The 14233-nt window shown below is 37.3% G+C and overlaps 1 protein-coding gene across 1 annotated transcript in view; it reads left to right on the top strand.

The window, feature by feature from the left end:
* The window catches only part of cacng3b (calcium channel, voltage-dependent, gamma subunit 3b), a 40784-nt gene extending 29201 nt beyond the window's left edge, over window positions 1–11583 (top strand). The window contains exons 3-4 of the mRNA XM_051888706.1: window positions 9462–9602; window positions 10379–11583. Coding sequence (XP_051744666.1) covers window positions 9462–9602; window positions 10379–10872 — 635 coding nt within the window. The 3' untranslated portion in view covers window positions 10873–11583. The remainder of the gene's footprint in view (window positions 1–9461; window positions 9603–10378) is intronic.
* The last annotated feature ends 2650 nt before the right edge of the window (window positions 11584–14233 follow it).

Raw genomic sequence — 14233 nt, 5'->3', positions numbered from 1 at the left:
AAATGCTGAACTTTCAAACTTTCTATTCATCAGAGAATCTTGAAAAACAAGATAATAATATTTATAATAATAATAAATGTTTCTTGAGCAGCAAATCATCATATTAGAGTGATTTCTGAAAGATCACTGAAGACTGGAGTAATGATGCTGAAAATTCAGCTTAATAATAAATTCGATTTTAAAATATATCACAATAGAAAATAGTTATTCCACAATATTACTGTTTTTACTGTAGTTTTGATCAAATAAATGCAGTCTTAGTTAGCATAAGAGACTTCTTTTAAAAAACATTAAGAAATCTTAATGACTTCAAACTCTTGAACGATAGTAATATTGTAGCACCTAATAATATTATAGAATTGGTTGTGTACTGATAAACGCTGTTCTCATAAACCATATAAACATCAAATGACACATGAATTGAAAAAAAGTTTCAGAAGTCCACCACACACACAGTCACATCTTAACCGTCTCACAATCACCCAGACTGATGATATGCATAGAGAAGGGTCATATTGGTGAGATGGATTTTTCTTGTTTAGCCCTACTGGGTTTCTTCAGTTTTTGCAATGACCTCCACACTTTTTACCATCTTATAGATTAGGTGCAGCATGTCTTGAAATTGCTTGGTGACTGGAGCCGAACAAAGTAGATGCACGCATCCAAGCATGTCATGGTTTATGCTTAGTGATAAATCATGCTTACCCACAAGCCTTTACACTGTCATGGTCATTTGGTTGTACTATTTAAGTGACATCTTCTTTAACTGGCTCCCCTATGTAAATTCGTACATATTCTTGGAATATGTTTGTTCTCTCAGTTCTCTCAGTTTGTTCTCTCGTGTTACATAATTACATAATTTATGATGAGGCGTCCAGCAGATTTCTGTGATTATGAATCTCTGCTGCAGTGCATACAGTGACTCGTTAAAAGGATAGTTTACCCAAAAATGAAAATTCTTTCATTATGTACTCATCCGCATGTTGTTCCAAACCTGTATGCTGGATTTTTCCTGTGGAACACAGAAGTAAAACATTTTGAGGAATCCTTATGCATGAATGAACATCACTGAGAAAACTACTGCTACCTTGATGGTGCGGCATCAAACGGGACCAGTCTTTTATTTAACTTTTATTTGTTTTAACCCAACCACATTTATTTATTTATTTATTTATTTATTTATTTATTTATTTTCTTTTCTTTCAATTAAAATTGCATGGGGAAAAAATCAAGAAATTACCAGTGGTTTTCTCAGTGACATCCATTCATCAAAAGCAGGCAAATCAATCTGGTGTAATTTAAATAAATATGTGTGGAGAGGGAATACTCACAATGCTGCTAATGACCCATAAATACACCCTGGACATCAGTAATTAGACCTTTTGCATTAACAGGCATTTAGAGGTGCAATTATAAATTATAAAGTTATTTGCATAATAATGATTTAATGATTATATTTTTTGAATTATATACACTTTTGACAAATATACCAGTCAAGTGTGGGCAAATGATAGCCATCCCTGCAATTATAGGGGTTATGCATTCTACTGAAGTGTACCATGGACCATAGATTAAGCCCCCTAGTGGTCCTCTCGTATAGATTACTTTGTAGTCACAATGAAACTGAAGTAGCGAAAGATCTTTTCTTCCACTTCATGATGTACAGATTGTCAAAAAAGAATAAATGTAGGGTGAGAACTTGGATCTATGCATCGGTTGTTAATTGGATTTTTTTGAGATGTGGGCTTTGCACTCAAAAGTGAATGTGAGCTTACAGTGGATTGTGGAGGGGCAGGGTTTAAGGTGACTTAGGGTGTTTTCACACATGAACCAAACCCAGGTCAGTTAAATGGAACCAGAATTTAAAAGGGGACTCAATTGAACCTGAAAAGAGAGGTGGTCTGAGTATGGTATGGAATTTGTGGGTCATTTTAAGAGGGTCTGAGATCATTTAGTGTGTTTTCATATACATCTGCCCAAGACCACTTGGAGTGCGCAAACAAACTCGGAAAAACACCCTAAATCTTGGGAGAAGTCTGTCGCTTGCAAAAAAAGATACATAAAATATGATTGTTACTATATTTTTTACTTGGAGTTACCCTTTTTAAGATATATAAAAATGCATAAATGCTATTTAAACACTTTTATAAATGTTATTTAAAATGAATTATGTATGTTGGTTTTATTGAAAAGTGTCAATAAACACTATTAGTCAAAGGTTTGGGGTCAGTGAGATTTTTTAATAAAAGAAATTCTTTTACTCAGAAATGATCCATTAAATTGATCGAAAGTGACAGTAAAGACATTTATAATGCTACCAAAGATTTTTATTTCAAATAAATGCTGAACTTTCGAACTTTCTATTCATCTTGACCGAAAGATCAAGTTATAACATTTTGATTAAAAATTGAAAAGTAAACATATATGAATCATTCACAATAAATTCTATAACATGCATTTTTAAAATAGATAGGGTGACTTTTTATTTCATGTTGACTTTAAGGTGCTTTTTTTATGTTTATCAATTGGTGATTATATTGTCGCTGTCAGGCAAAAAATCTCCATATTTTGTCATTTTTATTATATACTATTGGTCACCCTTTACATCTGTCTGTGGAATTTGCAATTATTTAACCAATGAAAAGTATTAAAAAGAGCTTGTGACTGAACCTTGTAACTCCATTAGGTCCCCAAACTGTCAGTCAGTGAAGTGCCGCACACAGTTTGGACTGTCTCTGCTTGTTTGCAGTTCAAGGGTAAATAAAAAATTGTTTGTTTGAATAAGAACAGCATTTTCTTTACTCAAGAAACAATATACATACATTATATATATATACATATATATTTGGGGCGTAACGGTACACGTATTATTCGACCCGAACCGTATGGTATACGAATGTCACGGTTCGGTTCATGCAGTTAGATGACGAATACAGTCAGTCATCGAATGCGTCTTGCTGCGCTCACAGACAAAGAAGTATGCTTTGAAAGGCTCTCGCTCTCGACTGTTCATGAAACAGAGCGGAACGCGGAAAATTTAGTATAGGAGGGCTTAAGCTTTGAATGTTTAAATATACTTTAAGTGTAGCAAATTGTAACTCTCCTAATGCACAAGTTTTTTTAATTTTATTTTTATTATTCTGTTTAATTTGTACTTTTATAACACAAGATGCTTTTTAGTTTTGTAGCTGATTGTGACCAAATACCATTTGTTTTTTTATCAGCCCTGCAAAAAATTTGACCTATGCAAGAGTGGAAAGGAGGAAAACTAAAGGAGGCTGTGGTGTACCAACTACCTCAGGGGGGACTAAATGCCTCTATAGGTGGAACAAACTGTGATTTGCACTACTGTCATTTTGGCATTGTGGATTTGTTTCTTTTTCCAGTAACACTTTAGTTTAGGGTCCAATTTTCACTATTAACCCCTTAGCATTTCTGTAAAATTTGCCTAAAACGTCTAAAAAAGGCATACCCAAAGTAAATTGCATACTGTTCTTGAATCATTTATGTGCATGGTTTTGGTCTCTTTTGAAAGGTATGTGTACCAAGGGCGGTGCAGTGAAATGCTAACAGGTTAACTTGTTGTTTATTAGCAAGCATATTAGTATGATTTTGGCTGTTTATTAGTACTTATAAAGCACATATTAATGCCTTATTCTGCATGACCTTATTCTACATCCTTTGATCATACTCAATACATAAACTTAACAACCTTACTAACTAATAAGCAGTAATTAGGGGTTTATTGAGGCAGAAGTTAGTTAATAGTGAGAACTGGACCCTAAAACTAAGTGTGACCATTTTTCATATTGTACCGAAATCGTACCGAACTGTGACCCCAAAACTCCTGTGTACCGTTACACCCCTAATAGACAGATAGATAGATAGATAGATAAGTTGATGAAAACGCAATGCAATGCACTTACTGCCATTGTAATGACGGACAAAACACTTATGTCGACAGTCGCTTGTCAAGAACCTCGCAACTCCATTTGAGCTTGATTTTGGTAAAATGTTAATACTATAATGACACATGCACATGTCTGACCATATATATATATATATATATATAAAGCCACAATATCAACTTGGACAACACTGTGTTTAATTATTTTATTTATATAAAAAAAATTAAAAAAAACACAATACAAGGTTTCCGTCTGACAGCAACAATGTGCTGTTGTTATATGTAGAGAGTGAAACTTCTTTAAAATAAAATTCTTCTTTGTGTTCTATGTGAAGAAAAATGTAAGCATTTGGTTTTGGAATGACAAGAGAGGGAGTAAATAATGGCAGCAATGTAATTTTTCATTTTTGGATGAACTATCCCTTTAATAAAAAGTCCAACAGCAGCCTTCCACTCTGGAGATTTATGGAGAGACTGATGTGATGTGAGATCTTACTGCATGTAAACAACAAACCACAGCAAGCGAGGTTTCTGCCAATAACTATTTACACTAGACGTCTTAGACTGAAGTTTCACAGGAGATGAGTCTAGTGTGATCAGTGTCGGCATGACTGTGCAAACCAAAAATACAGACATCCTACCCAGACTTTAAAGGCAACAAAGAGAGAAAACAGGAGACCGAGGCATAGTTTGAAGCTTTGCGTTACAGCTCCTTTCGGTGCTCTGCTTATATTGATATTATTTTGGCATGTCATTCACAGTAAACAATGCCGTGAAATACATTCATGAGCACTTAAAAATATACATTTGTGAGCAGCTGATTATGAAGGGAAATGCAGTCGAAATGGTTCATTTCTCTGCCTCCGATTCTCTCGATCTTTATCTGTCTCTCTCACAGCGTACTTTAGTTACCCTTGAGATGGCTGTCTCTCCCTATGAGCATTGTTCTAATTTCTCTGTTATTCATTTGAAGCAGAGGGCCGTGTCCTCTGGCCTAACATGCACTGCATGCGAGTTCAGATGGGCATTTCACATTCTGCCCTGCACATCTTTGTGTACAAAATGCCCACCACACAGACTTCAGGGGATTTGCTAGGCTGATAACCTCGACTTGTTAGCCAGAGAGGCCCATCCATCCAGTTTTCAAACTGGAAGTCTCAGCCAAGCACAAATAAATGTTTAAGTCATCCCACAGAGGTATTACCCTATGTAGATCTTACCTGTCAGCGAGGCGATGGACCCATCAAGGACGCAGATGTCATCCCTTTTGTTGCATGCTAATGCTCTGTACAATCCTCTTCAATAAGTATCTCCCGTTTCCAGCTGTAATTAAGCACGGCTCGGCCACTGATCCATTTTTCAAGGATGGCAGGAAAATTGGATGATGGAGGAGTATTTTGTCTTCCCCTGGGCACCAATATATTAATGAGGTGTGCCATGGGAGACTGCTGATCCACTGAGGAGAGAGAGACATGAAGGAGAGGGAAGGAGAGTGACATTTGTTATAAAAAGACAATGAAACCATAGTGCAGTTGCCTTCATAAACAACTGACCCCATATGATCATCAATGAATGCACATCTGTTTAATGCTCAAACAACATTTAAAGTCATGTATTCTTTTATCATTGGCAGTTCATAAATGGAAAAAGCAAAAAATTTTGCTCGTTACTCCACTTTTCAGAATTAATAATTTAAGAATTGGCTTCCTTTAATCTATGAAGATGAAATGAATAGGCCCCCCATGATATTGAATGGAAATTTCAATTGGTATGACAAGAAAAGGAATAAATGAACTGAAATTCAAAGAAATTCAACACAGTCACACAGAGGGACTTCATTACTTTTGCAAGAAAACATAATTACGTCATTAATTTTGACTTATTTCTCTCTCTCTCGCTTTTGGCTGGCACATAGCGCTGCAAAATGTCCACCACATTGTTTTAGGTATCTAAAAAAAACTTGAGGCAATTTAGTTCAATCAAATTAACTTCTTTTTCTTTTGAGTTCACGAAACTGACACATTTTAAGTAATCTGAATTGTTTCATTGTTTTGAGTTTTATGAACTTGCTTCTTTTATTTAGATAAACTTAAATTTACCTGAAACTGGGCTGGGATTTCTATTTCCCATCATGCTTTGCCATGACACTCGAAAGCGAGAATAAATACTAAAATTAAGTGTTAATCCTCAAGATACTCAGAAATATCCAAGTTAGGAGTAATTAAAATGTACGAGTACAAAATTAAAACCTGTTAGATCTGCTTACATAAACTTTGAATTTCTTAACTTAAAAAAATTGATGTAACTGATTACCTCAATTTTTTTGAGTTTTGCCAACTTATTTGGGTTTACAGTGTATATAAATTAAGTTCAACTAGATGGTATTTTATTGATTTGTTAATATTATACTATGTTTCTGGAAAAAAAAAAAACATACTGTGTACTGTGTATGAAAAGATCATTCATACTGAAAAATCTAACATTTTTAAAATGCTTTAACTTTTATAAGAATTTCATTTCTATTCTAAATGATGGAATTAAATTGGCATTCTAAATTCTTTCTTTTTTATCACATTCTGTTAGCAATGCATGTAAGTCTGACTGTGTAACACTTCTTTACAGCGCATGCAAATGTTATGTTTTTGCATGAATGGTTCAGAGATTTGCATTGTTTTTATAAAGAGATTTACATAGCTATCATTGTTTTGTTGTATATATAAACATCACTGTCAATTGTATTGCATGTATGCAGTAAAGGATAATGTAAAAGCTGAATTTCAGAAAAAGCGAAACTGATGCATTTTCCTATCACATTCACTGGTTATTTCATCTGTGGAAATGATTGCCCCTCTTGTTCCAAAATATTTATTTCTTAGAGGAGAAGTGCTCAGAAGGGCAAATGCTGCAGCGCTGCGGTATGCATAGCAATAGAGTACTGATAAGGGCAGTCAACTAGGCTATTGACATTGATCCTGACACTCTCAGATGCCCCTCCTTTAGCTTTTATCCTGTTTCTGAAGAGGCTGATGAAGCTTGATCTGAGGCAAAGTGAAGAAGCAAGGAGTTCAGCCAGTCTGAGAAGCCCCATGTGTGCTGCATTTTCTGATGCAGAACTGTCCGCAAATAATTGGATGGAAGTGCGAGGCATTTTGGACAGATGCTGTCTGTTGCAGTGCTCAAATCTGCGACGACTTAACTAAACACAGGCGTTCTTTTGGCAGAGCACTATCGGATGGCTCACTCGGGAAGGAACCTTCAAATGTGGGGTTATTAGACCAAATAGGCCCTACCTCTGTGGTGCTTTTTAATTCTTTTAACATCAATGAGAGAAGAGCAGACAAGACAGTCTGATCTATACCATAAATCCAAAAAATACCACCCTATGTGTATCATAAAATAATAATGTCAATTAATCTTAAAGGGATAGTTAAAAAAAAATATGTAATTATCTATTCACCATCATGTTGTTTGAAACATTTGGGGGGGGGGGTTTCAGCCCAGGCTCATTAGAAAAACGAACCTATGGGAACATTTTTGCAAAATGAAAATACGTAGCGCCATTTACGTTTTGTGACAGTTTCAATGTGAAATGTCCACTAAGTGGTGCTAAAAGCGTGTTCCGAAATAGATCGTTTTTTCTGAAATAGATGAATGATGAATGTGTTTTTATTACGTTGGTTTTATACGTATTACCGCAGTTATGATTTGAAATGTCCTTAGCTTAAAGGTATAGCTCACCCAAAAATTAAAATTAGCCCAAGCTTTACTCACCCTCAAGCCATTCTAGGTGTACATGACTATCTTCTTTCAGACGAACAAAAAGTCGGTTTGCGGCGGAATAGTATCCTTTGACGTGACGCACAATGTAATGACGAAGGCGGAGGCGTAGAGGATAGAGCAAAACAACTCACTGGTCATGGATTATAAGTCTAAAATGATCATATTTAAAGAGAAATGTTGAAGGATTTCAATATAAGAGAAGAGGAGCTTAAATTTGTTGCACAGCTCTATTTGTTTGAACCGTGAGAGGCTTCTAAGGTTACAATACTCCTACATCCTGCGTCATACATCGCGTCAGAGGATTACTCATTTGGCGCAAGTCGACTTGCGCATTCTGCGCATTTTCTTATAAAAACGCATCGCTTTGCTTCAAAAGACCTTTATTAACCCCCTGGAGTCATATGGATTACTTTTTTTATGGATGGATGCATTATTTTTGTCTTCAAAACACAGCCTCCCATTCACAACCATTATAAAGCTTGGAGGACTAAGGATAATTTTAAATATATCTCCGATTGTGCTCGTCTGAAAGAAGGTAGTCATATACACCTAGGATGGCTTGAGGGTGAGTAAATCATGGGATAATTTTCATTTTTGGATGAACTATTCCTTTAATGCACCATTACGATTTAAAATAACGTACCACCAACACTACACCTAAACCTACCCGATAGTGTTATCAAAAGCAAATGTGACATAAAAAGCATTAGTAATCATGCCATTTTAGCTTGTTTTTGATCTCTCATCTTTGTACGGAGCCCCGGACATGACATGCAGGAAAAAAATAGTGCGCACGATTTATTAATTCCTTCCCTCGATTTACTAAAACGATTTACTGTTTCGTTCGCTCGATTTACAAATTATGCGCATGTAAATTTAGTAAATCTAGGGAACGAATTAATCGTGCGTACGATTTAATTTTTTTTCTTGCCTGTCATGTGCGGGGCTCGTATCTTTGAGCTCTTTTATCGTGAATCATGTTTTGTACTCAAGGCTTTCGAATCCTACAGCTCAGCTACCAAGCAAGCTTGTTACATCAGAAAAGCAAAACATATGGAGCTGGTTAAGCGATGCACTTTATAAAAAATAAAAAGTGTTTTGAGATCATAACATAATATTGTGAAGGAAACATGAAAGCAAGTCTTTATTAATCCATATTCTTACCTTGTAATCATAACTGTGTATGAAAACGATCAAAAGTGCTTGCTGTTTTACTGTCTCTAGTATTCATTTCTGTTGGAAAATGCAGTGATATGTATATTGGTACATATTTTGCATTTTGCAAAAATGTTCCCACAGGTACGTTTTTCCATGAGATCAGATTGCAGCTTTTCAGTTGAACTCAAAAGGAGTTATTCAGCCGAATGTCTAGGTTAGTTTTTTTTTTTTTTTTTTCCCATACAGCAAAATCAAGTATGAGAGATTATTCTATATACCCTAAAGGCCGCATCCTGCTGCTGAATATAAAATATAGTTCCATGTGAACTGTATTGTAAAAGTGGTAACTTGCAATTATTTCCATAATGAGCTATTTCTACCCAATCTGTTACACAATACTTTTAGAATTTTTTCTAAATTACTATATTTGCTTTTTTGTGATCTTTGCATTCAGTTAGAATCCTGAACCAGAATGATCTATTTTCTAATTAATCGATTTAAGCATAAATGGACCTGTCATTCACATAAAAGCGTTTCATGACTGTATATTATGAGTCTCCCTGTGTACTTTTTACAGTGACACTAATTTGGTTGGGTTTGCTTGTGTCTCCCTCAGGAGCGGTGAGAGCGTCCAGCATCTTCCCCATCATGAGCGTTGGGCTTCTGTTCATGGGAGGTTTGTGTGTGGCTGCCAGTGAGTTTTACAGGAGCAGACACAATGTCATCCTCAGTGCTGGAATCTTCTTTGTCTCTGCTGGTAAGAGATTAAACCCACTGCATCAGTGCTAGCACTCTCAGCCTGTTTATATTTTTAGTCTTAGCAAATTTCAGTCTTACCACAGTCAATTGTCCAATCCAGGGCTTCCCCACATGATAGAGAGTATCGTTGGGCTCGGAATACAGCATGTTGAAAATGGATTAGTTCACAGACAGGTTAGGATGTCGTTCTCCCCGTAGACTCTGCAGATCCGTGTTGACTTCCCAGATTAACTCTGATTATTGACAAAGGAAATGGATGGGCCGGCTAGAGCAGTGTAAACAAACAGCAGGCCAGCATATTGACCCACTGCTGTAGTTCTGGCTTGGAAAGGGGTGACAGACAGGGATCCTCAAACAGAACTGCATGTTGGTCAAATATTTAGAGAAGGCCCCATTAGGACCTCATGAGCACACAAATGAGCCCAACTCCCTCCGTTAGAACTGAATTATGATGAATCAATCCTCATGATTGCAGTGAACGCTCTGCCGATGACTGAGCATTGCTTTGTACACAACAATGTGCTTCGAATCGCCTCATCCTATTGGTTATGATCTAAATATTCAACAGCAAACTGGTAATTATTTATCCTCCAATATGATGAAGATGATAAAAAGCTAATTAAAATGTTTCAATTGTTCTTTTTTTTTCTTTGTTCCGCATGGCTGATAAGCGATGCATTCTTGTGTAATGATACGGAATGATGAGCCACAGCTGCGTGCTGAGCCGTAACTCTCTCTCTCTCGCCCTCTCCTCTGCTTTTCCTCTTCACGCAGGCCTAAGTAACATCATCGGCATTATCGTGTACATATCCGCCAATTCAGGTGACCCGGGCCAGAGCGACTCGAAGAAGAGCTACTCGTACGGCTGGTCTTTCTACTTCGGCGCCCTGTCCTTCATAATGGCCGAGATGGTGGGCGTGCTCGCCGTGCATATGTTCATTGAGAAACACCGGAAGCTGCGTGCCAAGTCCCGCACCGAACTGATCAAGAAATCGGCCTTCAGTCGCATCCCCAGCTACCGCTACCGTTTCCGCCGGCGTTCCAGCTGCCGTTCCAGCGAGCCCGCCTCTCGTGACGCTTCGCCCATGGGCAAGAGCGGGTACACGGGCCCCGCTGCGGCAGACATCTCCATGTACACCCTGTCCAGGGATCCCTCCAAGGCGGCAATGGGTGCCTTGCTCAACTCCGAGAGGGAGTTTTTGCAGGCTCACAACTCCAACGCTAAGGACTTCAAAGATGCGGCCAACAGGAGGACCACTCCAGTCTGAGAGAGTCTAAGCACAGAAGAAGTGCCATGGCCAAGACGTTACAACCACAGACTTGAGCTGGACCCCAGCAGGAAGAAGAATTCACTCGAGGCCTGCAGGGCTATAACCCTCTTTCTATAACAGTATATATAAATATAGATGGTAATTGTTAGATCATTGGTGCTTCCTTTTAATCCTCATTTTTCAGTCACTGTTTCTGTCGTTTCACCTGAGTCACACATCCCTCCCCCTAAGGGCTACTCAAGTAGAATGCTAGTCCTTTCCTCAATGTCATTCATTTTGCGATTGAAGTTCCTGAAGTGCACAAAGGTAGCCCAGCGAAACTGTGAAGCCCTCTAAGGGGGAGGATTGTTACGCTTCTGACAGATGAACCGAAAGGCTGTCCCGATACTCGCCTTATGCACAGCTCAGTAGCCCATAGCTGTGAGTGCCGCCTCACACTCACAAGATTGTATACATTGTTGGTTTCTCTCCCGGGTCGGAAATTGAGCCCACAACTAGTGCCACTGTCTAATGCTGATCACCCCCACTCATCCCACCTACACACTGCCCACGAGCTACTTGGCCAGGCTCTGCATGCCATCCACAGTTTTTTGTTTTGTTTTTTTACGTTTACTCCCAATGTTTCCATTTCAAACACCCCAGATTCCCCTGCATAAACTTTTATAACAGGGTTAAAGTGCGTGTTATTAAATATGATCTTTTAGCCCACCAACGTTTTATGGTATTACATTGTTTTCATTGAGATTTTAAAAAATAATACATAGCGAAAGGTTTTCTGTGAGATCTCCTTGATAAGAGGTTTATTGGAGGCCTTTGTGCTTATTAATATGAATATTGTGGTCATTATTGCTGTAGAGTTTTCCTCATCTGTTAGCGAAAGAAAAGCAGTTGGCTGCCAAATGTAGATTTCTTAATTGTGTATAGTTGAAATATTTTTAGAGAAAATATTGTCATACATTTACCAAAAGATGGGCATCAAGAGTCAAAAGGAACTGCCCTGAGTACTTGGACCCTTCACATATCATGAATAGACAAGCTTCTAAATAGACTGATGGGATTTTCAGGTTCCAGTCCAAACACAACAACAAACGCTACGCTTATGAACATGCAGCACCTCTTTGAAAATATATACTGCTCATCCTATCTACGTTAATACTACATTGAAGCTATACTGAACTTAACTACAAAATATAAATATATACTGTACTTTAGTTGCTTAGTTAATGTTATCAATACCATACTGATGAATATAAACTCCAAGGGCTTTTGGTTTTCAAACAACAAGCATACAAGGGCTTTAAAGAAGTTCAGCCAACAGATCTGCCCTTAAAATAGTTAAATTGAAAGAACATTTCTTTACCTAACAATATTCATGTATGCAAAACACATCCAGACGTAATGATATAATGTATACAGTAAGTTTTCCTTTGCATCTGTCGCAATTATTAATCCACGTGTCAGGTAGGTAGAAATGGAAGTAGATCCTGAAACATCTATAATAACGTAGTTTTTCCACCTCATTTCAGAAGCCCCAAAAGCTGACATGCATGTACTTTAGCTTTCAGATTCATGCAAGCCAGTCGCTCATCCTCAGTTTTATTTCATTCAGCTTACTGAAGTCATGCTAGAGATCTCACTGCCGCCTCACTGGAAATATTACTGTAAATGTTGCCTTTTGTTTGGATCCACTTTATGTTGTGAGATCGTGCTGTTCTGGGTCCAAAACTAAGTGTTTCATATTTGAAGGAGTCCACCAGAGTGCTTTCGGGCACAGTTTAACCCTTCAAGTCTCTCTCAGAGCACCTAGTGCCTGTCTCTTCTGCCTACTCCGAGCACCCATCGCTTTCGCTCGCTTGCTCCTTCATCTCCATCACAGTCTCGCATCAGCTCCTCTTTACCAGGACTGTTATTGCTCAGCCAATCACACCCATAGTCTTAGGCCCTGTCACTCACCACTTAGGCCTGCAACATTGTGTACGTGACCTCTCAACGAAAACAGCAGTCTCAGCTTGATACATGCTGTAGAAAAAAAGCACACCTTTTAAATACAGTAGTTTACATCAATAAAGATAATAGTCGGCGAGATATTTAAAGATTTAGAAAAATAAAGTCAGTTTTAAGAATGCCAACAATGCACTCTTTGTCTTCTTCACAAAATGTGTGCAAAATGACCGTCAGATTTGAAATAATACACAAACAATGTTTTGGTTCAAAATCAGGGATGGAAGAATATTAAAGTCAACATGAAATCAAAATTGACCCAATTTACTTTCTTAATTCACATTAAAGGTCTTATCAGTGCACTATATTCCAAAAAAATAAAAATAAAACAAAAACAGTTATTCATAATCTTTCATGAAAAGGTAATAACTTGCTCTGTGTCTAAGCAATAGTGCTCCAAACTAAACAATTACTACTATGACGTTACAATTGCGCCTAACCAAACAATGACAATATGAAACATTTCAATACCTTGTGTTGCAATAAAATTCTGTTGTGAATATGTATTTTTAATTAAAAGTAATGGTTCCTGGTTAATTTTGAATTGGGACAATAAAAAAATGACTCACAGTTCAGTGAAGTAGTGAGTTCAAGGCTGTTTCATGAATCTTTTTATTCAAATGAACCAGTTTATAAGAGTAATTTGCTCATGAATGAAACATCACGGCTCTTTCTGTGAATGAAACTTGACGCAGACTCTAAAGTCGCCTTTTCACCTTTTCCATTGTAGAGTAAAACAGGGGCAGCTTTTTTCGGCTAGATTGTATGCAGCTGCCTGACCAGTTGTGATGTATTTTAATCAAAACTGTGAGCATAAGGTTAGAATTACCAATGTTTCCCAACAAAATTTTCTGTAAAATGGGCGTAATAAATAATTATGTCAGAAATAATTATTAATTTTATTGATTAGCCCTAGAAAACCTACTATGCTTTTCTTTCAAATGTATTGGTGGTAATTTGTTTTCTGTGGATATATTCACAGTACTTCGAATGTCGGAGAAAGTGGAAAGGTGGCTATCAAGATAATATCTGACGAAACTGCATATGAGCGAACATTAATCTTTCCTGACTGTCACTAGCAGTAACTAGCGATATGTTATCACAATTTTTTGTCGTATTTGAGACTATTCGCAGTATGGAGCCTTTAGGAATCATACAGATCACAAATAAGTCACATTATGTAAAATGGGTTCTGAATGCCATTTCATGTTGACTTTAACACAATGAAGGTACACCCATTCAGTGCTCTATTATATACCCTATTAAACAATTATGTCCTTCATAATGATGTTTAACTTTTAGTCTGTCTATCTACATTGATTGAGAGGTCAGTGGCAGGTATATGTCTTCATTCATC

This window comes from Ctenopharyngodon idella, chromosome 3 (genome assembly GCF_019924925.1).
Source record: "Ctenopharyngodon idella isolate HZGC_01 chromosome 3, HZGC01, whole genome shotgun sequence".
Classification (NCBI taxonomy): Eukaryota; Metazoa; Chordata; class Actinopteri; order Cypriniformes; family Xenocyprididae; genus Ctenopharyngodon; species Ctenopharyngodon idella.
Note: the sequence above shows the minus strand (reverse complement) of the source record. Positions and strands in the feature narration are given on the sequence as shown.